The 26,029-nt window shown below is 40.6% G+C and overlaps 1 protein-coding gene across 1 annotated transcript in view; it reads left to right on the forward strand.

Annotated features, from left to right (window-relative positions):
• LOC122811194 (protein quaking-A-like) overlaps positions 1 to 7,718 on the forward strand; it is a 466,526-nt gene extending 458,808 nt beyond the window's left edge. The window contains exon 8 of the mRNA XM_044082875.1: positions 6,226 to 7,718. Coding sequence (XP_043938810.1) covers positions 6,226 to 6,242 — 17 coding nt within the window. The 3' untranslated portion in view covers positions 6,243 to 7,718. The remainder of the gene's footprint in view (positions 1 to 6,225) is intronic.
• Positions 7,719 to 26,029: the final 18,311 nt, after the last annotated feature.

Below are 26,029 nucleotides of genomic sequence, written 5' to 3' on the forward strand. Positions count from 1 at the left end.
CAGCTCCTAATGCTTTATAGTTTTGCCATCCTCCCTTACCTCTGCTTTGGGATTCTACCCATATGTAAGGACTGCAGCAATGTGAGATGAAGAACATAGTACAGTTTTGTACCTACCATAAATGTAGATGTTCGAAGATCCACATTGCTGCAGTCCAATTTACCCTCCCTCCTTCCCCTCTGTAGTTAGAGGCGGTTGTGTGGTTTGGGTTGTGAATATTGTAAATATTGTAAATATGATTAGTACAGGGGTGGTTGGTTGTTTTTTGCTGTCTTTTGGCTTTGGCCTTTCTTTTTAGGGCCTTCTGACATCTGGGGCAAGAAAAGACTGAGGATATGACGTCGGTCATGCGCATTTGTACCCTGACGTCCTGATGTCAGTTTTAAGCGCCTTGACCGACGTCAGCCTAATACTTTGGTATTCGGGCCGACCGAGGACAGCGGACTACCCATATGTAAGGACTGCAGCAATGTGGATCTTCGAACATCTACATTTATGGTAGGTACAAAACTGTACTTTACCCATAGTGGAAGGGAAATATTTGATGTAGTGATATGAACAGGAAAAGATATGTTTATTTTCAGTATGTTCAGTTTTCCTTTGGCATAGAATATTCCATATTTGATGGTGTTCAGACGTCTTTCTAGTTTTGGTTGTTCTAGAGCATTCCGTTGTACAGTTAGAAGGGAATCGCTCATAGTGGCAGGGAATTTTCAGTTTAGTGATTAAAACAAGTAAAGATTTGTATGTTGTTTGGAATTTTCCTTTGACATGGAGTATTTGTACAGCTAAAAGGCAGTCTCAAAGCAGGCATGTGTTGTTATAGTGGCTAATGGTTCATCCTGTGTGACTAAAACATTTGTAAGTCACTTCCTTCAGGTGGTCATGCAGTGCTTTTTGAATTCCTGTAGGGATTCTTTAGACTTTCTTTTGAGCATCTCCCCCAGTTCAGGGAACTTTGGTATATACCAAGCCTAAACCAGATTTCTGTATCAGTGGTTACCTGGATGGGGTCTTTTTCTGTCCTGGGAGGGGAGGCTTTTTTTGCATGTTTTGTTGTGCTGTGCATATAATGTACATGCTGTTGCTTGGGTAGTTTGTTTATTTGGCTGTCTCTCCTCTCTGGAGGAGCAGTTGTAGCAGGCTGTCCTGAATACCTCCTTCCAAGGGGAGATTACGTTTGAAGACGTCTCCTGGAGCCTCTGTAGACAAGTAGGGGGTCAGGCTGTACGGTCCCATATCGGTTAACAAATGCATCGCCATCCTCAAAGATGGCTGCTTAAGCTAACCACCTTCATTGGGGCATATTCCGAAGTCATTTGGAGCAGTGGACCTTGTCTGTCGATCTTTCACTAAACCTGCTTATTGGGGTGACATTTGCAAGTGTGTTGGCATAGAAGGCTTCATCCATGACAGATTGGATTTTGATATTTTTTGTATCCCCATAAGGAGTTGCAAGATTTATCCCTGTCTGGTGCATTTACTGTCTGATTTGTAGTCCCCTCTCCTTAGGTTGTGGTGGTTAAACTGGTGTTATCTGCTAAACGGAACTGGTGTTATCTGCTAAACGGGGTACTGAATTTTATCAAAAGTGATTAATACTCTGGATGGTGCATTTATTTGTTGGTGTATATTTTGGATCCAGACTCTTAAACCTCTGCTCCCAGGAAGCCACAGCTTTTGCAGAATTGCAGATTCCTGCAGATATCTGTACAAAAGCCCGATTGCTGATCCCTTTATTGTGCCTGTGATTTCCATATGGGGCCGTAAGCAAGAAACTCCCTCACCAAAGTGGTCTAGCATTTTACTTTTCCTGTTGCTGGCAGAAAGTCTGCACCTCTGCCATCTTTGCTTTTCACTGCTATGAATTCCAGATTGCATGTTCCAGTTATTGGTCCAACTAAATTTATTTATGTAACATTTGTTTTCTGGGAAAGTCCGACTTGGAACAAAGCCAATTTTCAGCTGCGGCCTGGAGAGAAATGCTCTAGATGTATGTCTTTGTAATGTTGGAGGAAACCGGAGTACCCGGAGAAAACCTACATGAACACAGGGAGGACATGCAGACTCTGCACAGAAGGCACTCCAGCAGAGAATCGAATTGGAGAACCTCTTGCTGTGAGGTGACAACGCTACCTCTGCACCCGAGCACAGAGAGCTGAGGAGTTAGACTGGGCCTTGAAAAAGAGAGAGAGGGCTGAACCTGTGCAGTCACATCTCCCATATTCGCTTACAGTCTGTCACGTTTAGTTTTGCAGGTGATGTTCATGCATTGCAGCGGCAGTGGGATCGGTTATGAGAAGCAGCCCTGCCAGTGTCCTGTTGGAGAAGCTGCTGTTTGGGACCCCTGATGAACAGGTGTTAAATACTGAAGGAAAACTGGAAGTTAATGCAGTGTATGAAACAGTAGTCCCTCTCCTCTGCCAAATGTAGTCAGCAACCCTGGTGAGAATTTTGTCTTCAGCTGGAGGCAAGAGAAGAGCAAACCGCCAAAGAGGAGAAAAAAAAAAAAGCAAGCATACTAATCGAGGAAGTTTTGAGTCCTTGTGACATTACAGGGAACAGCTGCAACACAGCATAGCTTTTTCACATCCTAGTTGGAGAAGATCACTGGAGACACTGGTTGTAAGAACCTTAGGACAAAGGTACAGGATCAGGGTACAGGATCAAGTTTCTCCAACATTCCCCAAGTATCCAGAGAAAAAGTTACTTGAACCTTCTGTCACTGATGGAGACCAGTGCAGGAATAAGGCACCAGGTTTTACTCAATGTTTCTAGTCCTAAGGAAGGACATACCCTTAGAGGACAGTCTTAGATTTATCAAGCTGAACAAATTCATATAAGTGCTAAAGTTCAGGCCGTCCTGCCTTTTTCCTTCAAGCCTTTGTGGTTTCCTAGACCTGAAAAATACTGTCCTCCACAGTTATTGCCAGATTTAAACAGTTGCTGCCTACTAGCAACTTACCTCCTTGCCTTTTGAAATTTCTACTCTACCCAGGGCATTGTGGGTGTTTGCAGTGTGCTTCGTTACAGTAGTTGCCTGCTGCAGATTCAAGAACATTCACATTTACCATTTCCCTGAATGACTACCTGATTCAGACCCCAACCCAAGAGCAGGTGCATACAGCTTTGCAGTTTACCCACGCTTGCTTCCAGAGTCTGGGACTCTCGGAACCTTCCTAAGTTACAGCTGACACACACTCAAGTTCAGTTACCTGGAGCCCTTCTGGATACTGCAAACCAGAGGGAATTCTTTTTCTTATTCCTGACTACCTGTTTCACCATTGTTAACATAAAATAATCGGACTGCTGTAAGGAAATTCCTTTTTTGCCAGAGGATTTCATGGTGCATTCATGATGGTCCTCCATGTAAAATTTTACATGAAGACTGCAGTGGTACCCAAGAAAAGAGTAATGCATCATATGTCCACTTTTTAGAAATGCATCCCCTACCTTCTTTGCACAAAGAGCTCACCTGGTGGTTACAGCACACAAACCCATTTGGGGGATTCCATTGAAACTAATTGCCTCAGACATAGCCTGATGGGGAATGGAGGGTACAAGGGACCCAGAAAAAAACTCACAAGGGAAAATGTACATCATTATCAAAGAGGGGCTGGCTCTAATTTTAGTCCCAAGGCCTTTAAACAAATCCGGCAACCACAGTCATGGGTCCTGGATATCCTCACAAACACACAAATCAAATATATTATGTTTTGAAAAAAATCCAGTATTTTCAATCCTCTTGGATCCTTATTGTCTTCCACTTTCACAGAAAGTATTTTTCTTTAACTTTGACTGTACTTTTATTTGGAAAGTGTTTGGATCTGCCTTTCCTCCTTGAGTGTTTTCCTTTTGTATATTTTGTCTTCCTACATTATGATTGGTGTCCATATTGACCTGTAGAAGCTCTGTTTGTTTTTCATTGAGTGACACCCCCATTTGTACTAACTGGGGCTTGCTTTATCCATTTAAACGCACTTTCTTCAGAACAAGCTAGCTAAAATAGCAGGGTTTTAAGTAGTCAGATCTGCAGTTCTTAATTGCCAGATCTACCCCACCCTCACCCCCATACCTCTCAGCCTCTTAGAGCAAGAACTCTGGACAAACTCATAACTCTCCCATTAAGGGGCTTGCTTGCCCTTTTTGCTCTTCTGCTGTTCTCAGCTGCAGTAATATGTTTGGTGCTTGGAGAGAACCTGCTTGTTTTTCAACTTCTGTGGTTTCCGCAGCCACACTGAAAGCATTTGTGAAACAGCTTTTTCTTGATATTTCTTGTCTCTGCATCTAAAGAGATGAGTAGTGTGCCTCTTTTTCAGACATTGTGCCAGTCATCTTTACTTGGTCCAGAGTGCAAAGATCTTAAACTAGGTAGCTACTTGGAATGATATTGGTGTAGATTTTTTTTTAATTGTGCTGTCTCTTTTGACCACCAAATGTCTTAAAGAAATTGGTATGGACAACATCCTTATAACACAAGTTAGTTAAATGTCTTACTTAAATTAAGGTTGACTTCAATTACTTTTTGTAGACAGCTTTTGAAAATCCTTTGTTGGTTTAATATCCAGGAATTTCATTTTACAACACATTTACATACGTATGTATTTTCAGCAGATTTAATACCTGCGCCACTTACTGTGGTGTTAGGGATCATGATCTACACTCTCTTCAGAGAGTGGTGAGTGACTCTCTACAGTAGTCCTAATCAGCAGATGCCTACAGTGGAGTCCACACTTAGAATGACTTAATTTGAGCCACAGACCATAGTCTTCACTTTTGTGTATACCTATTTAGTAAACATAAACTAGGCTAAGTTTCATAAACACTTAACTTTGTTAGCCTCACTGGAGTAAAAGCTGTTGATGTGAACATAATTTAACAAACTCTATAGATTCCTATCTTAAAGGAAACTTCTTGCAGTGTACATTTGCTGGCTGTCCTTTTTAAAAAGGTAAATATTGTAAACAGTGTATTCATCAGGAAAAATGGTTTCTCAAATTTATGTACAGTATTTGGAGTGTGGACATCAAAGCTGCCACTGAATGCAGCATTAAAAAGTGTACCTTGTTTCCATTGTTCTGTTTGAACCTTATCCCTACCAAAAATTTCACAAGAGTTGTTCTTAAGTCAGCTGTATAGCGAGTTTGACTGACCTTGTATTGAGTGCAAATACATTGTCTACAAAGTAGAAAATGCACAGTATTTTGTCTGCTTATCCTTGGAGTGAAACCATATGACAGCATTTTTGTGAAAGACCTGTCCCAGCTTTATGGAGTGAAAACAGTAACTAAAGGTTTTGGAATGTTTCAAGTTTTCACAAGTTATAACTTGTCATGTAAACTAATCCTTTGCTGCTCCATAGTAAAAACTTTCCCATCAACACTGTACAATTTTTTCTCCATGTTGCTTATATACAGCACAGTGAAAGCTCCTAGTTAAATATTGGTTTATTCCTTCCATGTTAGCAAGCAAAAGTCTTGCATGTAAATACCTCCTCATTCTTTAGTATAAAAGCATTTAAAACTATATGCAGTTGGAATTGTTCTGCACGTTGTTTACTGAACACAGACTTGGTCCAGATCAGTTTTATTTTGTGCGCAGTGTAACTGTTTACTAATTGCTGTTACCACAGGCTCTGTATGTACACATTGCTACAAGTATGAGATGTACACTCTTGATTAGCTATACAACTGTATATATTAGTTGATTTTCTGCCTGCAGTACTCACTGGCTCAAATACTTCTGCTTGCTGGTCATTACTGTACCAATGATGTAACCATTAGAAAGCTTAAAGGGGAACAGCATCGTGAGCAATGAGGTTTCCCCAAAAAATCTTATTTTTGGGGAAATATTTCTGTTCTTATTTGGTGCAACTTATTTGGTACAAATTATGTAACACTGACCCACATGCTGGTATTTTGCTGCTGCAGAGTTTTGCATGTCAGCAGCAGCTTGTCACTGTTTTATGAGGCTTGTACTGCTGTTTCCCTTTAAGGTGATGAGTTAAGCTGCTAAGGGGTGTGGTAATAGAGTTTGTTCTTTGGAAGTGTGGCTTAAAAGACTAACATAATGTGCCCCCTCCCATAGAAAAACTATTAAAATGGCAGTTTCTTAATCTGTTTGTCTTAGCCACTTATCTGTTTACAAACACCTTTCAGTTTTCACTAGCTGAAACTAATATTCTTTCTATCTTTTCTCCCCATGATTTTGTTTCTAACTACTCAGCTGCTACTGGCAACTAACCCATGACCTTCTGACCTCTGAACTGTTCACCCAAGGAAGACCTGGCCATGCCTGCCTGCTGATCAATTTACTGGTAATCGCCTTGCTTGCCTGTTTTGGACTCGGGCACACTCTGTATTGTTAGCTAACAGTGTTTGATGACAAATGTTTTGGCCTTGGTTTTACTCTGTTAGGGTGAAAGTTACCCAAACCTGCACTGAAAGTTACTAAAGCAATACGTTCAACTCATCCCCTCACTACCTTCAACCAATGATCATCTCTGTAAAGTTTCTAACAGATGACTAGAAGCGTCTGATTAATAAGACTGACTGGGATTATACTGTGGTCTACACAGTAGTGAAAATTTCTGCAGTGTAGGAGACTTGAACAGTCTCTTGTATCATGACACATTATGGATGGACCCAAGCATGACTTTTTAAAATTACAGGAAACTGGGAGACTGGAGCTGAAGTTCATGTGAAAGCTGTTATTATCATAGTGCCGCTATGCATAACACAGAACCAACTCAAGGGGAATGGAGGAAAAGGATTTTTTTTTTTTTGAGCCACAGTTCCCCATATTCTCTGTATAGAGTACAGTTTCTTTTTCAACTGGAAATGGGTATGAAGGTAATACTTGAGTTGTGCACGTACAGAGTATTTGAATTCCAAACAACACTGCCTACAAGCAGAGTGATGTGGAGATTCACAATGCATCACCTTCATTTAAACCTGCAGGTGGATTGCAGTTAGAACAATACAGCTGCTGCAGACTTCATAAAGTTGTTTGAAGCACTGGGAGGCTCCATTTCTCCTGCCTTTTGATCAGGATGTCCAGCGAACTTTAACTTCAAACTGTCATTTCAACCCGATTCAGGCATGCAGGATCAGTGTGTCATTTTGTTGGAAAAGTTTGCATTGTGGCTTCGATTCAAGTAACCTTGAGTATTTTGCTAAGCATCTGAACAAGGTTCTCTGTGTCATTCAATATTTACTTACAGGAAAGCTCTACATTAATGAGCTCAGATATGCTACGTGAAAGCCATGTTTGCCTATTCTGGATGATTGGTAGGTTGTCAGAAATGTAGGTACATTACATTGAAATTACAAAGAGAAAAATGTTACTTTTATGGGGTGCTGGTGAAGAAATTCTATTTTTTTGATATTTTTAATCTTTTTATAAGTAATAGAATATATCAGAAACAGAGAAAATGGGCAGAGTTGAGTGAACCTGGCTATGAAACTAGTGACCAAAACAGTACACTTTTATGCATTAAATGAGAATATGATTGAAAATAGTTAAGTGCCTTATGAACAGTCATAAATGTATTTTGAAATCCCATGTTTAACATTCATTACCTTTCTTTGTGGGGGGGGGTGGCGCCTTGTGAAACTTATGAAAATTTGTAGTATTAGGGTGCATTTCAATTGTGTATCTACAGAGTCCCTGTTAAAGAACATTGATTATTCTATGCAATGAAATTTACTTGACTAGCAGATTTTTGTGCCATTGTTCGTCTTCCAAGTTTTTCCACTGTCCCACACATTTTTAACATTTTAAAAATGTAAACTGCCTGGTTTAGGTGTTTGAGGCTTGAGGGGTTAACTTGCCTTAAAGACACTGCGTCAGTACATTTTGCCTCAACTTGACTGCATTATTGTAATTCTTGTATAAGTACTGTGATAACAGGTTTACCTGCTTTTGTTGTATGTATTTTATTTTTAAAGAAACTTATAATGCAGTGGTTTGAGTGTAGCATTTTTTCTGATAGCATAATACACTAGGAGAAACCATTTTGTTCTCTGACAAAGGCACCAAGTCATTCTTCTGCTGGCTACCATTTATGAATTTATTTTCACAAATATTAACCTTAGAGTTTTTTTGACACCTCCAGGAAGACTTGGGACAAAATGAAAAATAAACATTTTTAAATTTTTTTCTTTTCACTTGAAAGGTGACAGGGAAAATAATTAATTTACTCCTATATTTTATCAGCCAAAATTGCGTAAGTTGAGAAGTAAGATTGCCTTCACTCTCACCTCTGTCCACTTGTATAGCCAATCACTAATTTCACTTGTATTTTCTGTTTCCTCTTTTCAATTTATCATCTTCCCTTTTCTTCTCTAGTATGTAAATTTATTTCACTGAGCTGTTTTGGAGGCTGCAGAAGAAGGCTTAACTTTGAGAGGTGAGCCGTTTGCTCTGTACAGGACTTGATACTTCTACAGCGCTTGTGATAAGACAGACCTCACATTTGATGTGCATAAAAGGGTATAGTGTCTTTTGTACTTAACTTCCCTGGGCATCCTAGCATTTGTTTCCTTAACTAGTTTTATTCACATCTTTGGGATTTTTCCTTGTCATCCCTTATTTTACCTAATTGAGCCTGGCACACATTAGGAACTTTTTTAAATTAAAGCTTTATTCTAATCCTACAGCATTTAATTGTCAGAAGTTGATACAGCTCTTTACTTTTTTTTTTTGTTTGTTCAAATTCTCAACGCCCAAGCATATGAAATTGTGCCCCATTGGCCCATATCACCCTTTGTCTGTGGACAAGGAGCTTTATGTAGTGCTAGAATTTGTAGATGTTCTTTGTGTTTCACTGTTGCAGTCATTACATTTGGGTTATCTACCTGCAGGGAAGCCCTCAGCCAGCCTGAATACCAGAGTCCTGGATTCCTGCGTTGGATGCTGTCTCTTCCATGATGTCAGGTCGTCAGGGGTATAAAACATGCAGCCGATGCCATTACATCAGTCTTTCATGCCGCGCAGTGCTCGAACAGAAGCAGTTCACAAGTGCCGGTCGGTCGACTCCTGAAATTTTCGTTTTCAAGTTTCAGAACCGAAGTCTTTGAAAAAGCTAAGTACCACGTTTGGGATCCTTTTTCTTGCTCTTAACCGATGTCAGTAAAAGTTAACAATTCTCTTACCTGTGGAAAGCAAATACCTCAAAGATTTTCATTCGTACTGCATTCCTTGCTTAGGTCCAGACCGCAGCGTCCCTCGCTGTCGGTTTTGTGCCTTATTTCAACCCCCAAACTGTTCGTCGTCTATTTTTGCAGCAAATTATTTTGGTACTCTATTTAACGATCCAGAAATGGCATCGGTAAGCCATCAGACTACTGATATTCTGAAAAAATGTAAGGATAAAGACCGAGACAGACCGCATAGCTCCAAAACTGCCGACGAAGCTTCTGTTAAGCTAGTCACCAGTTCACTGGTACTCAGTGAGGCACTTTCGCAGCCCCTGATACCCGCTACTTCAGATTCGCAGGCCTCTACTGAGACCCATTTAGAGTCCGGTATGCCGCGAGATGCTTCGAATATGGAACCTGTGGCTGTCTCTTCCTCGGATGGATCCGGAGCCGCTGTGCAGGCACTGGCTTCTGAGGGTGTATTCAGGCCTACAGATTTGCATTTTAAACTGCCATCTTCTTCATCCAGGCCTAAAACTCGACCCACGCTTAGAAAACCGACATCCAAACCGCAGGGTCAGGCCCCATATGCCTAAAAAACAAATGCTTAGAATGGCTGAAGACTTTATTACTTTAATTAGGTGAAGCCAGCCTTCCCCCCTCTGAGACCTAGAATTGATTTTCCTTCTGATTCTTCAGATCAGGATTCTGAAATCTGTTTCTTCTGATTACCAGGATCTGCCCTTATCTACCTATGAGGATTCTGATGTATAGGATTCCATTTCCTCTGTTTCCCCTCCAGAAGATATTGGTGATACCTTGTACATTTCTAGGGAGCATTACTCTGACTCCAAAAAGAGGCTTAGGGAATTCTTACTCCTCCCTCAACGCAGGCCTTTAGCTATCCCTCCTGTTCTGGACATTGTAGATGATGCCTTCTTGGAATCCAGCCTGTCCCCAGACACTTTACCTCCAGCTCCCGGAAAACCTGATGGGTACTATAGAGTACATACTCTCAAGTTCCTCTTCAAGAATCCTACTGCAGATCCAGAAACCATTTCCCAAGGACCAAAGGGTATTAAGGCTACTGCTGCCAAAAATCCTACCCCCTCTGATAGAGATTCTAGGGCCTTGGACAGATGGGGTACGAAGATGTGCACTTCTGCTACTTTGGCCAGTAGGTCCTTAAATTGCCAGTTTCATATGTATCGGCAGCATATTATAGGACTACTTAATTAGAAAATTATGTTGATTCCTGACTGTGATGAACATAAAGAATTACAGGATTTAATGCACTCTGCTGAACAAGTTGGTAAACATATTTTGCAATGTGGTTTTGACTCTAGAAGCATCTCACAGGGCTGCTGTCACTGAGTCTGTACTTAGAAGGCATGCTTGGCTTAAGGAGAAAAACTTGCCAGATCATGTTAAAGCTAAATTACTAGATGTTCCCTTAAACCAAGGCTGCCTGTTTGGCAACAAAGCAGAAGAAGTCCCCAAAAAGATGGAGGAAAAAGCTAAATCTATGCAAACTATTTCCTGCAAGTACAGCCTCCTAGATTTAGTAGGCATTGGCCTTCAAAGAATTGGTCCTTTCCAGTCTCTTCCAGGCCTTCAGTCCAAACCCAGGAACAGCAGACCACTTAGGTTACAGTCTCAGGCTACACACAGGCCTAAGCAGTGGGGGGCTCCCACTTCCAAACCAGGAAGTACTTGGACATCCCCCTATGGAAAAATGTCACAATGACTTGACCTTAACCCTTCCAAGCCCTGCTCAACTGCCTGCTCCCTTAGGAGGAAAGCTTGCCCTGCATGCAAAAAACTGGGAACTCCTTACCCAGGGCAAATGGGTTTTAAATATAGTTTCCCAAGGATACAGATCCCACTTCCACACCCTACCAACCCCAAACGGTTGGCCAGACCTTCCCCCAAATCAGTGCGCAGAGGCTCAACAGCAGGTGTTCTCTCTTCTAAGTGTCTGGGCTATTCAGCCTGTCCCAGCAGAAGAAAGGGGACAAGGTTTTTATTCAAAACTTTTCCTGGTACCCAGAAAACATTGCTCCTGATGTCCTATCCTGGACCTCTCTATTCTAAACACCTTTTTGGTAATCCCAAAATTCAAAATGCTAACACTTCAACAGCTGCTTTCTATGCTAGGCAAAGATGCCTGGTTGGCAACCTTAGACTTAAAGGAAGCTTACCTGCACATTCCAGTAAGGAAATCTTGTAGGAAATACCTATGCTTCCGGGCAGGCTCCATGCACTATCAGTTCTCTGCACTTCCCTTTGGCTTATCTACTGCACCCAGGGTATTCACAAAGTGTTTAGCTCCCAGCCATTGCATTTTGCAGGCAGAGAAATATTCAAATATACTCATACCTGGATGATTGTCTGATTCAGGCAGAAAGCCAGGACATGCTATTAAAACATCTGGCATTCGGAAAGAAACTTCTAACCTCGCTGGGGTACACCACAAATGAAAAGAAATCTCATCTAGTACCCTGTCAACAGATTGTATTCCTGGGAGCAAGCTTACACAACTTCCCAGATGGCTTACCTCACACCAGAGAAACCGATTTGACAACCTACTACAAATTACTTGCCACAAAGACCCAGCTATCTGCAAGGAAAAGTTTGCAAGCCCTGGGGTTCATGGCCTCTTGCATTCTACTAATTCCATATGCAAGACTGCATATGAGGAAACTACAGTGGTATCTAAAAAGCCTATGGTGTCAACATTCTCAGGACCTGGAATCAATGATTCCTATCATTCCTTGTGTAAAGACAGAGTTCCTTTGGTGGGCAGAGGCCTGCCACCACAACAAGGGGCTCCCTTTCAATCTACTCCCTGCCACCCAAACTAACAGATGCATCACACTATGCATGGGGGGCTCACTTTGCAGGGCAGTGCATTCAGGGCAAATGAAACCCGAGTCAGATGCACCTGCATATCAACCAAAAAGAAATGTTAGCTGTACAGAATTCCCTGACAGCCTTCAAAGACCACATCCTTCCAGGACAATTATTGGTAAAGACAGACAACACCACAGTTATGTGGTACATAAACAAGCAGGGGGGGAACCCACTCGTACCCTCTCTGCAGACTAGCTATGGCTCTGTGGAACACAGCCTTGAGCTACCAAGTGCACCTACAAGTTCAGTTCCTGCCAGGCAAGCTAAATTCACTGGCAGATGACCTAAGCAGAAATCTCATGGACCCACACAAATGGGAACTGGAACCAAAAATATTCAAACTCTTGAGAAACAAATGGGGGACTCCAGAGATAAACCTGTTTGCCTACCCCCAGAACTACCAATTGGAAAAATTCTGCACAAGGACTCCCCACAGTCCAGCTTCCAGCTTGGAAAGTGGATGCCCTGTCCTTTACCTGGGAAAGCCTCTGTTTATGCCTTTCCCCCTCTGCCTCTCCTCTCGAAGGTTCTGCTAAAGATCAAACTGGACAAACCATGGACAATACTTATTGCACCAGACTGCGCTCACCAGCACTGGTGTACCCCTTCTTGCGCAGCATGATACTGCTGGATCCATGGCACCTACCTCGGACACCTTCCCTGCTGTCCCAGCAGACGGGCTAGATTCTGCACCCTCAGCTTCAAACCCTGAACCTTGCAGCTTGGCTAATTCCTTGAGCTCTCTAATAGCATCCCTCTGTAAGCAGGTGCTAGATGTCATTCTGGAAGCAAAGAGACCTATTACTAGAAAATCCTATGCTGAAAAGTGGAAAAGATACTGTTCCTGGAGCCAGAACCAGGGTATGGGCACTATGGTGTCCAGCTTACCTCATATTCTTAAGTACTTAACAGAAGTGCTCCACAAGGGCCTGTCCTCAATTAAAATTCATGCCACTGCCATTTCATACTGAACCACCACTCTTCTCTCACCCCCTGTTAAAGCAATTCCTCAGAGGGGCTAAAAATTTAAGACCCCCTCAGGCGAGCCCCTAATCCAGCCTAGGACCTTAACTTTGTATTGGAAAAGCCCACTCTCCCTCCATTTGAACCAGCTGCAACTGCAGAGTTGAAATTCCTTTCTTGGAAAACCGCCTTCCTTCTTAGCCATCACTTCAGCAAGGAGTGTGTCTGAATTACAGGCCCTCATGGCAGTAGAGCCCTTCATTATCTTCCATGCAGACAGGGTTTCCCTCAGGACCAGTCCTTCTTTTTTATGCCCAAGATGATGTCTAGTGTGGCCCTAAATCAGTCCATTCATTTGCCTAACTTTTTCCCGAATCCACAAAACAAAGGAGAACAAATTCTGCACTCTTTAGATCTGCACAGACGACTTAGATTTTATTTGGACAGGACTAAGCCTCTCAGAAAATTTGAACAGCTGCTTGTTGGCTTTGCTGCAGGGGCAGATGGGAAGGCCATTTCAAAGCAAGCCATTTCTAAATGGATAGCCCATTGCATTCCTTTCTGCTATAAGCACCATGGAAAACCTACCCCACAGGGCATAAGATCACATTCCACCAGGGCTGCATCTACCTCTGCAGCCTTTCTCAGAAGGGTCCCTACCGGGGACATCCTAGAAGCTGCTACCTGGAGCTCTGTACATACCTTCACCAAGCATTACCACATGCCTGTTTTTTCTAAATCCAGAGCTGGTTTTGACTTCCTCCTCCCTTCCTTAGCTTTGGGGATCAACCCAAATGCAACAGTGAAACACGAAGAACATAGTACAGTTGTGTACACTTACCATAAATGTAGATGTTAGAGTGTATTCACTGTTGCAATCCTGGTTACCCTCCCTCCACCCCCGACTTCTCTTGGCTCTACCTTTGCTTGTTGTTTTAAGCTTTCTGGTGTATTTGCTTTTTGATGGAGGTGTAACATAACATATAATTGCTTCCCTTTGTGGGGGCACCTGACATCTGGGGCAAGGAAAACTGATATAATGGTGTCGGCTGCATGTTTTATACCCGTGACGACCTGACGTCACTGAAGAAGAGACAGCATCCGATGCAGGAATCCAAGACTCTGGTATTCAGGCCGGCTGAGGGCTACCTGCAGGCAGATAACCGAAATGTAATGACTGCAACAGTGAATACACTCTTAACATCTACATTTATGGTAAGTGTAACATCTACATTTATGGTAAGTGTACACAACTGTACTTTCTTTTGCCAGATATGCAAGCTCCAGATTTCCCTGTAGTAGGAGTCTGAGCAGAATGTCTTTGAAGAAAGTGAACTGAAGTTACTCAGGGTCAGAATACTGAACAAGGACTGTCAGTTCTGTTACACTTCACTTCGTAGAACGTGACTGCATCTGCTGTTTTAACTTTGCACTGAGAGGGCTGGTGGCACTGTGGTCTTAACCATGCCTTTAGATCTAGCTGCGTGTTGACATGTCCCATTCCAGCTGAAAGTTTTTGAAAGACCACACACTATTGTGTCAGTGTTACTACACTTAATTTGTGTACTTAGTCCTACGTTTGAGAACATTTAGATATGAGAAAATGACTTCAGCTGAACAGGACTCCGCTACTTTTCTTAATCGGGTGAAGATTCTCGCATTTAATTTTCTTTGTGACTGTCCGCTGTAAGCAGTTGCATTCCAGTGTGCAGGCAGTAGTCACACTTTGACTGCCAGTAGGCCTTGCGTCATTTATTAAGTAGTGTCTGCCATGAAACACAGTCAAACTCAAGCTTTTCCTGGAGGATATAGGAAGGCTTTTCTAATAAAGAGAATTTGGCTCACCATTTTTAACAGTTGATATCCAGATAGACAGGCATAGGTTTTGTGTCTCTTCTCTGGTTGGAGCGCTGAAGTTCACTGGTTGCATTATGGTATTTGATCCTTTTAGGTGAGTGGTCAGCTTTTGTTTGTCCTTCATGTCATCCAGTAGTCACAGTGGGAGAATTCCATGTGAATTTTTGGGGGGACCGAGTGCATTTTCTTTGATACTAAAGACTTAGGATGACTTTCGTGAGACACAGTGGCATCTTATCTTAAGGTTATGAAATTTTCTGTGAGCTTTTTCCCCTTTTAATTATTACTTGCCAATCAAGTTCTTAATGCTGTGGGAGGGCTCCTTTCACGCCCTTCTAAGGCCACCATATGTACTTATTTATTTGACATTAAAAGTTTGTTTTAAGTGTGAAAAAACTATGTAGGCAAATGAAAGCAACTTGAAACAAGTGGCAAAGAATGCATCTATAGAGTGATTTGTGTAGCTCCCACTGCCAAAGGTCCCCTAGCTATACCACTTTCTGATCTTGCTGGCATTAGTTTTTCACTCCTCATTTAGTCCTGCTGTGGCCCTAGCACCTCCTTGGAAAATGACTTCCAGCTTGTCATGCATGCCAGGATGAAATTTTTGTCCTCTTTCAGAATGCTTTGGTAGTCACTGAGGAAGAATTCAGAAGCCCTTCTTTATGGGATTAATATGGTTGTTTTATCCCCCTTTTTGTGTTCAAATTTGTCTTCAGAACAACTTTTGAGCTCTCAGGATGGTGATGCCAGACCACTCATGCCTGTCTTCACATGAAGTGCCTTAATGCTCACTCAGTTCTGGAAAATGTCAGCTTTGGTTACTTTCCTGTGGAAGCTGTTTAAGAGAGATTTTGTTTCCAAACAGCTTAATTGTAGGTGGTCTGTCCTTTTGAAGTACAAAATACCTTTATTGGGTCTGCACAGATGGTCTTTTTTTTTTTTTTTTTTTTTTAAATCCTGTAGCATTTTCCTTATTCAGCTTTTAGCACAAATCCAGAAGGCCACAACATCAAAAGTTCCTTCCTGTGGACAAGGGATGCTCATTCTTTGGATAGATAATGGCAAGGGTGTATGGTTAATATATTGAGCTGTTTCTCAGGTTTCCTGATTTAATCCTCATTGCTCAGTTCCCAGCTTCATAATTTTAGTTTTTGTATAATTTATTCTCCCTCTTTCCATGGCTTGTTTTCATGTGGTGTTGCAAGGGAAATGTCTGCAGGGACCTGGCTTAAGTATGGCCTACCCCCCCCCCCCCCCGAACACACACTCCTCCGAAATTTTGAGGCAAAAGACAACGGGATGCTTGTGTTTGAATTTGATTACCTTAGAACTGCTTGAATGCTTGAGGTAATGTGGAATGGCCTTTGTGGAGAAGCTTGTATACTGCTCCCTTTCCACCACAGCATTCTCTGGTTTTCCTTCAGGAAAATTTTGTTTTGTTATTAAAACAAGACTTTGAATCCGCAGTCTACTGCAGTCTTCCAACACTCTTATTTTAGTCAGTATAAATAAGTATACTATAAATAAGTATACTGCAGTCCTTCCATGTCTGTTGAGCAGATAGCGGCAGTTAGTCTAGTGCAGCTCGGTTTGCTTGACTTTCATGCATTTAGCAGTAGCTTTTAAATTGGAAGTGAAAAAGCATACAAGTGCAGTGTTTTAAGCCCTGGCATGGTTTTTAACTATTCCAGTAGGAAAGATTTTAACAGTAGTTAATTTGCCCCCCTTCCAAAAAAAAAAGACCGTTCCTCCCCTGAAAACGCAACCTGTTTTGCATTTCCTGTAGCTGTTGAGCATTCTTTTTTCAGGGGTAGACCTAGAGCAGAGTGCTCATGGCAGAGCAAGGTCTGAATTTCAATCCACAGTTGTAGTCAGAGTTGTAAAAGGTTTCTCTGTATTTAAAAGCCTTCAGTTTTCACAAAGTTGTCAAATTAATGGTAGCCATTTTGCAAGCCTTTCTTCGCAGCTTATGCAGACTTGCTTGATGGGCTTTAGTAAACTTCATTGCTGCTAGCACATCAGAGCCAGGAATAAATGTAGATTATATAAACAGCCAGTAGAGCAAGGGAAACTATCCATCAGTTTTTAAAAATTCTGCAAACTGTCCAGTTTTTCAAATTCCTCGTATCCACTATGCAGTCTGTACCCTCAGTTTGCAAATTAACTTTCCTTCCATGTTTTCTTACTAAAATGTATTTCCCAACAGCTTCACTCCTAAAAGCCTTGAACCTCAGTTTCATGTATCATGTTTGCTTCTTTGTTTCAAGTAAAAAAGTGAAGTCTGTCCTCTCATACTTCTAAATTTTTACAGGAGAACTGCACCCACAGACTCAAAAAAAAAAAAAGTTTGTTTAATCATGATTTGGTGTTTCCTACATTTTACCACTCTGGGACTATTTTCAGGTTTTTAAATATTTGTATAAGTAATTTCTGAATCTGACCACATGGGGTCTGGCATCTTGAAGTAATTATGATCTTTTAATCTGCCTCTGGGTATCCCACAATGCAGTCCTCGTCTGTAAAAAGAATGAGCATCCCTTTTTCTTCCTAAAGCTCTCACTGCGTTGATTTTGCATGCATACACTGCAGTGTTTGAGTCAGTTTTAAGTAATATTTCATGCCATTCAATGACTACTTAAAACACAAACAGTGCAGATGCCACAGAACAGACTTTCAAAGTGCTTTTTATTGCTGCTGCTTCCTAGAATGGTTAAACTGCAGTTTTTTTTTTTTTTGTGAAGCCCGAATTGTGATATTTTGACTCCTCTCCCATCCCCTTCACACCTAACTTTCTTAGCTGTCAAAGTGCTAAGGGTAATTTGAGATGTTACCTGCTGTGCTCGACAGCTCACAGAAGGAGACTTGACTTGTAAACTGTTTCCTTGTTCTAGCCTTTACTTTCTGTATGGATAGGGGAAGGACCAGGGAGCCATGGCATCACAGCATGGGTGGGTTTTTAGGACAGTCCTAGTGATGTCAGTTTGGGGAGGGAATTGGCAAGAAAACTACCTGTATTCAGTGGCCTTGATGACATCAATGAATTGGAGACTTTTCCAGGGTGGGATTAAAGTTTTTATAGCAAAACCACCACAGTACAGTAAGGTACTGTTTTAGTGGAGAAAAACAGTCCATTTAAAATATTTAAAATGCTGTGTTTGTTCATTGGAGGGACAATAAATGGGGAGATAAAGGACAGAGAAGTTGAGCATTTAATAATAGAGTTCCATTGTTGTCCTTCAATAACTCTAGTTGCCCTTTCTGCACCACTTTGATATTCTTAAATGACTTCCTGACCTCTTCCACACACTCCAACTACGATCTCACCAGCTGTCATATCAAGCCTTGACCCCCACTCCAACTCATTATGTGTTCATGTCTTGCTGCATTCCAGGTTATGTATATTTCCTTTGAAATCCTACTTCGTCTCCTATGAAGATAGCAGCACTTTAGGGTCAGTGACTAGATTAGTGCAACAACATTTGAAAGATGAGGGTAATATTAGCCGTAAAAGCCTTCAGACAAATTTGGCAGCTAGAAACCTTTCATTTATTTATAGTTAACACTGGTATGGTGTTTGGGAAGTAATTCACACTTGTGCAGGCAAGCCATGGAGTCATCTTACTTAGCCTCGGAGTTGAGCATGACCTGAGCATCTTGCATCCTCTGTCATAAGAACATTGTAGCAGACAGTTTACAACAGAACAGTGGGTGTTAATATGGGGATATAATTTTGGATTTGTTCCACAGATGAGGTGTGCAAACTCCTGATAGGATTTTGTACAAGATCACCACCTCAAAGGGGCAAGAAGATTATTTTCAAAGTAGACTGGACTAGTCTGCTTCTCACCTTTCCTGCTGTCGCTCTTCTTGCGGTAATCAGAAGGTAGAAGAGAGCTGCAAAGTACTCCTTATAGCTCCATTTCCGCCACAACAGCATTGGCTCTCCATTCTGACTGTTGTAAGGACAGAGCTTGTTTTGCTGCCTCAATGTTTTGACCTCTTGACTTGCTAAGGGGGTCCATCTCAAATACTCTAAGGCTGACAGGTGGAATGATTAGCTCTTTCCTTCAGGCACGTTTTCTGTAGGAATGTTATCTATCAATGACAAGTGAGGCAATGAAATGAAATGAAGCCATAGCTAGTAAAATGGGAAAAAAATTCCCTTTAGTGCCAGGGAATGGGCCGGGATGCTAATCAGACTTCAGTGTTCTTGGTCTTGGATATGTAACGCACCTTTATGAATCAGGTTTGTTGTATACCTCAGTGATGGTATGTATTGTTGTATCCCCTTAATTCCATGTTAATAGTAAAGCAATTCCTTAAGAGAATTTTTCATCGGAGATCTGGTAAGAAAGTAATTTCTCCACTAATTTGCCTGTGTTGCAAAAGGTAAGTTGTCACTTTGTGAGACAACTGGCTTGAGTATTGGGATGGACTTCTGAAACTGCCATTTATATTGACCATTACACCCACCAGAAGGCAATCAGAACTACAAACATTTTATTTGTCACAAGGCAAGGGCAACAAATCTCTATCAATTCCACTCCCATTACCAATTAATGGTGATGGAAATCTCTCTAAATCAGGCCAGTAACATTCCTTTGGTATATCCTACCCCTCGGAACAAGGGGGAAAGGATTTATTTATGTCCTGGATGTGCATAGTCAAATCAGATTTTACGTTGAAAAGGACTAAAGCAGAAAGGACATGAGGCCATTTATACTCTCCCCCCCCCCACCACCACCACCACAGGGTGGGGGAGGGCAGGCCTGTCTCTAAAACAGTTTGTTTTACTGCCATGACCATACCAGACTATGTAAGAACCACTTTACAAGAGGTACAACAGTCACCACCACTACCTGTTTTTTGGGGGGGGGGTTAGCACCTAGGCCACCTTGTAAGCAGCTATGTGGTCATTTATTTCCACACTTTCTCCAAGCATTGTAAAACCTATGCATTATCTCTAGAGCTAGAGCAGGATTTACTATGGCTGTACTACAGAGTCTTACTGTGTATCAGGGCCAGCCACCCAGTTTTCAAGTTTTATCACATCTGCAGCAGTTACCAGTGCCATGAAGTTAGTACAGTTGTGTTCAGAACTTACTTTACTTGTAGATGTTGGTTTTCACTGTAGCAGTAGTGTTTCCCCTCCAACTCATTTCCTCTCCTGTAGTCATCTTGGGCTTGGAGTGTGCTCTCCCAGTCACCTTTCTCTTATTACCTTCCCTCCCTCTGTCTCAACTGTACAAGGTGCCCACCTTCAAATTGGCCTAGTGTCTGGAAAGGAGATTTGGGATCCTGGTTGGGTGTCCCATTTTTTTTTTGGGGGGGGGGGGGTTATATACCTCCTGGGGACTCTTGTCTTTGTCACATAGATGGCTATCCCTCTTATACATCAGAAGTACAGATGTCCAAATGAAAGCTTTTATGCCTGATTGGTGGGAGGAGTGGAGTGAAAGCTCTGCAAGTTGTGCTTTTGTGGTTAAAAGGTCTTTGGACCAGCCCACCTACCTGTTATCAACTGGTAAATAAATAAAATATAATTTCCCAAGTGTTATCACTACTGCAACAGAGAACATTGTCTAAAATGTATAGTTATGGTAAGTTCATAACACAGCTGTACTTACCAAAGTAATCTGGTGCTTATATGGACATACCTTCTCCACAGATCAAGTTGAGCTACCTTATTAACTTGCCCCCACAAAATTTTCCTTTTTGAGTAGGGCTTCATTTGTGAACCTCCATCCGTCATATCTTTGTATGTACATTGAGCAGAGAATTGATGCATATAAGGATTTAAGCTTTAGTAAAGTTTCTTTAGGAAGATTCATTCTGTGAGGTCCCTTTGTTTTTATTTCCTTGATTCCACCAAGCTAAAACTTTTGTGTGTTCATGCCAATAAAACCAAACCCCACTTAACTAGACATGCCTTCGTATACCGACAAGATAAAAAAAGTCTGAAACATGGCATGTCTTCAGTTTGTGGGGTTTGGCTTGGCCTGAGTGTACCCATAAATCCCATGGGCCACCACTACAGGAGGTTTAAGAAATTACACAGTGAAGATTCTAGCTTGGCTGAGTCTTCCTGCATTTTTTCTAAATGTTTTTTTCTTGGTTTAGGGTAATGTGTAAGAATCGTGTGGGTAGAGTCTTTTTAGTCATTTACAGAAGAGCCAGTCGTATTGATTGGACCCATTCAGGATAGTGCTTTTCAGAATGTCAGTCAGTGTACATGGCAGACGCTTGTTAACTTTATTTATATTTTTGTGTTACATGTTTCTCTGCACATCTGCATTTTAGAGTCCCACTGTGATCATGGTAGATGTGCTCCAGCCTCTGGGGTTTCTTGCTTTGTCGCCCATTTTCCTCCGAACAGGGAATATTTGCCACGACTTGCAACATTTTCAGAACTTTGCTCTTTTAGTTTTCTGTGGTCTTGCCATTGCTAATTTGCATCTAACGTACAGGGAACAAAGCTGATGTCTTTTTGAAAGCACAGAGCTTTCTTCTTCCTTCATTTGCTCATCTAATTCACATATTTGGCCAGACACCTATAGAGCCTGTTATTTTGGATTCTGTGCTTTGCTGACCATTTTTTTCCTGTTTTTACTTTAGCTGTGAATAAAACTTGTACACTACATGTCACATGGGCAGAATTTATTTGCAGCCTGTTTATTACCATCTTCCTTGTGGGCCAGAATAGCTGTTCTGTTTGTTCTCCATTTCTGGTTCCACTGTCATTTTGCAGTGCTTCCATATGCAGGCACTGCTCTTAGTTTTTTGTGGCCTATCCTGTTCTGACCCATTGACTTACCATATGGTCTGTATTCATATTGAAAGACTTCTGCTGGGCATCTTATTCCTAATTTGAAGTCATGCCTGAGATGTTATTGATACTTGGGAAACCAGCTTGTAAATATGCAGGTAGGTACCATTGCCATTGAGTTATGGATTGTGTTAATGTATTTACAATGTAAGAAGGAGAATCAGTAGCTCTGAAATGAATGTTTTTGATTCTCCTAGAGGCTCATCTGCTTTTTTTTTTTTTTTTTTTTTATACTTGTACTACTCCAACTAAAGTGGTAGCAGTTTTCCATTTGCTTTATATATAGCTTTTCTTGTTTAAAACACAGCTTTTGTTATAGATTTTTTTAGTGTTTTGAGTGTGCCGCAGAACAAACTACAGAGAATAGTTTAGTATATTTTGTTACCCCTTTATATATTTTTAAACATTTTGTATAACTTTACAGTGTTATTTTTTTTGCAATGTTTAAAAACATTTGTGTATTTGACAGTATTATATTCCCACGAAAATGTTACAGAGCATTTATTAAATGGTGGGCAGTAGTTTTTTTTTTTTCTTATCCAGTTTGTGTATGTAACTGTTGGGGATACATTTTCATATTCTAATCTGAATGAGTTTATTTTTCCACTGAAAATATGGTAGTAACATTGCTATTCACGCTGCCTTAGCCAGTGTTTCTGGATTTAATTATTTTTTTGAGCTGCAGTCAGTCATGCAAAAATATTGTACGACTGTAAACAAATTTAGACTGATTTTGTAAGTATACTAGTTACAGATTCAAAGGAAGTCCCTAGTATCATGATTTAGAGCTGTCTCAAAACCTAAACTGTGGATATGTGTAGTTCATTGTGAAACAGTTTATACTCTGCAAAATCAGAATATTAAACTTGTCCAGCAGCCGATTGTTGGTGCCCCTTCCCCAGTATTCATGAGAACGTGGTCTGTGGTACTGAATGTTATGTTTTTACATGTCTACCACAAACAAGCCAGTTTTATCCACAGACTATTTGTGCCAGTTAAAAATTGAGCAGTCTGTACCTTAAGTATGTTGCTACCAAGTGTTTATGATGGATGCTGCAACCATTGTTACAAGTTTATACTGTATTTTTCTATATTCATTTTGTATATGTATTTCATGTGTGACCCTTTTTCATCTCTCACAAATTTAATAGCCAAAACAATTTGCAAAATTGATCTTTATTTCTGATATTTTGGAATGTTGCCTTTGTTAGGAATTCAGTTACTGACTTTATTGGCTTCTCTTAGTTTTCTTGTTACAAAATATTTTACAAGCTTGCATTTAATTCATGGTGTTGCTGTTTTCTTATTAACCCTGGCATTTATTTTAATAAACGTTCTTGACATTTTACTAACTGCTGTTTTTTTCCTTGGGTCCTGGTTTTTAACCCTTTCTATGAACGTGTTTGTCTGGTGTACTAGACTAACCTAACCAAATTGGTGTTTGTCACCCACAAACACAAGAATACACAATTTACCAAAAAAATGCACTGAATTAATTGTGCTGTCTTGTCTGTCAACTTTTTGCACTCTAGTGATAGGCGACAAGCTGCTTCTCATAACTAGGTAGAATTCTACCAAAGCAAGCAATTGGGAACAAGTAGCTTCTAAAAGTATCAAGATATACTCTAGTGTAATTGTCTGTTGCTTAAACACTAAAGCACATGTTTGTGTACTAATGTCAATTTACCATTGTTTTTTTTTTTTTTTCAAACTAATGTATTTATAAAGTCGCACAAGCAATGTTTATAAATTAACACTTTTTATTAACCATGTGAGTACTAGCTGAAAACTGAAAAATAGTTTAGAACATTTCTACCATTTTTGTATCTTTACTTCAGACTGAACGTGTTTGATAACTTATGCAGTCTTGGAAGTATTTTGTGGGGAGCAACAGAAAAGCGTTTTGTATTTTTTTTTAGAAGTATTAGTCAAAAAAATGTGATCAAACTCTGCTTCCTTAAACAGTGTTATTGATGTTTGTAGGATTTTATTTAGGGCATTTTCCAATGCATTAAAGTTCCTTATTTATTTGAGAAGTTAATGTTTTTAAGCATTCCTCTTTCCTTTTTTCCTTGGGTGGTGGTTTTCTTTTATTCCACTGTTCGAGGGTTTTTGTGCTTTTCTGAAGTGTGTTATCTGTTCCCTTGGAAGAGCCGCATTGCCATACAGTTGTATCAGAGCTGCTCAGTTCCACACTGAATGGTAATTCAACTTTGAGGGCATATTTTCATCTGTTGTAGCTCTTTGTCAGGGAGAAGCTGTATTGTTCACATTTCTTTCCTTCACGTTGGAGTGGACCACAGTTGAAGCATGCCCTTGTTAAAGGATAGTACCTTTTAGTCCCTGAGGTGAGTGGAGTGTCATACTCAGTGCTGCATCTCCTTGCCGTTGCTGAAGCGATCTGTGTGCTTTTGTCCTCCTTAAGTGGAATGTGTAGATTTGTCATAAAACATTGGCTCTTGGTAATGAATTAATGTTCAACAGCTGAGAGACTTTTGTTAACTTCAAAAGTGCTTTTTGCAACTGTACAAAAACTTTTTGAAGATTGAGGTATGCTGAAAAACACGGTGGTCAACATTTCAGAAGTATAAAATTTGATATCTGAAGAGTAGGGTTGCATGAAGTGTACTAGTTCACACTGTTAGAGCAGACATTTAATTGACAAGATTCAGATTTTTTTTATATACAGGTATGTATTATGTACTGTAATTTTTTTGTATTGCAGCTGTTTAAAGTGGGACATGTTTTTGGAAACAAAGGTAAAATTTCTAAACCCAGTGTATTTGTGTGAATTGTATTTTTATAAAGCATTGTCACTGGATTTTTTATGTAGCAGGAAACTAATTCTAATTTGGATAAATCTGTAATTACTTGGGCATGTGACCACACCAAAGGAAGATTGTGTGTGCAATAAAATGAACTATTCAACTATGCGGATTCTACAGTTTGAGCAAGAATATTTTAATTTGTTGTTCTGTAATTTACACTAGTAAATGATTTGCAACCCTGTGAGGAAGTGCATATATGTTTATGTACACAATGCCAAATTTTTAATAACATTCTGCAGTTTTTGTTCATGATATATTCTAACACTTTCACATGTGTTTACACTGACAAGTGTGCATTGTTTAAAGGCACAACTAACTCTAGCAGGTCAGACGAGGGACCAGTTGGTGTCAGGACTGTCAGGACCCTTTTGGAGTAGCTCATTTCAACATAGAATTTTGGACCAGACTGAGAGAGGATGTTTGCTACAGTAATGTCCCCAGTGTGGACTAACATTTTAACCACATTTACTTTTAGCGTTTCAGTTTTGAAAATATTTTGTCGTAGTGTGAAGACATACACTGGATAAACTCTACAGCAGTCGCAGGTCCCATTGCAGAATGCAAATGGGTGTTTAAAATATTTTGCTTGCCCCACTTTTTTTGTACTTTGTGTGCCGTTCCAAATAGGCAGCCTAAGGACGGAATTGCCTGGTGTGTAACATAAGACAATGCAAAAAGCATATTTTCTAAAAGGAACCATGTAGGCGTTGATTTTTTTGCACAGTGTTTTTAGTTAAACATATAGATTGGTGAGCTTCCAGCAAGTGCTGAATGGTTTGTTCTATGGTTAGGGATAATGTTTAATACCCAGCCATATGTTTTTTTTATTTTTGCATGTGAACCATTCCTTTTTTTAGGCAGATAAAATAGCATTGTTTTTATTACAGCATTGTGTATTTGGGGCTGCATTCATTTGAGAGTAACTGGAAAATGTTTTTAATTGCGCAGATAAACCCAGACTGCGCGAATAAATGTCTTGTATCTGAACTAACTTCATTGCACTGTTTGGTTAGGTGCTTTGTTAGAGAACCTATCAGCCCTAGGGCCTATACAAGCCTAGCCAAACCGCTACCCTGGCTTTTGCCACCCAAGAAAATTATTTTTCTGTGCCCCTGTCAAGCAGGCACACATATAAGTGATCCCTGGGGTGAATTTCCTATCTCCCATCCAATCAAGATTTTTTCTTGAGTGCTAATGAGGAGGTTTGTTTGATGTAGATAGGTAGTTTGTTCCAGAGTATGGGAAGTCTCTGAGACAGGACTCTATCCCTCCAGCATGTTCCGTTTATTGTGGTGTCAAGGTTTAGGTCCCTAGAGCGTGTAGCTTGGAGGGATTGGGATTTCTTTACGTGGAGCATGTCCAACAGCTCTGGGTTTGACATAGTTTTGTATGTTAGGCAGAGATCGCCTCTGAGTAGGCGATATGCGACAGAGTAAAGCTGGAGTTTTTTGAGACTGTCTGAGGAGGGCATCTGTTTGATTTATTGCTGTTAAATACTA

The sequence above is a fragment of the Protopterus annectens genome, chromosome 1.part1 (assembly GCF_019279795.1).
Source record: "Protopterus annectens isolate FY-2018-M chromosome 1.part1, PAN1.0, whole genome shotgun sequence".
Taxonomy (NCBI): domain Eukaryota; kingdom Metazoa; phylum Chordata; order Ceratodontiformes; family Protopteridae; genus Protopterus; species Protopterus annectens.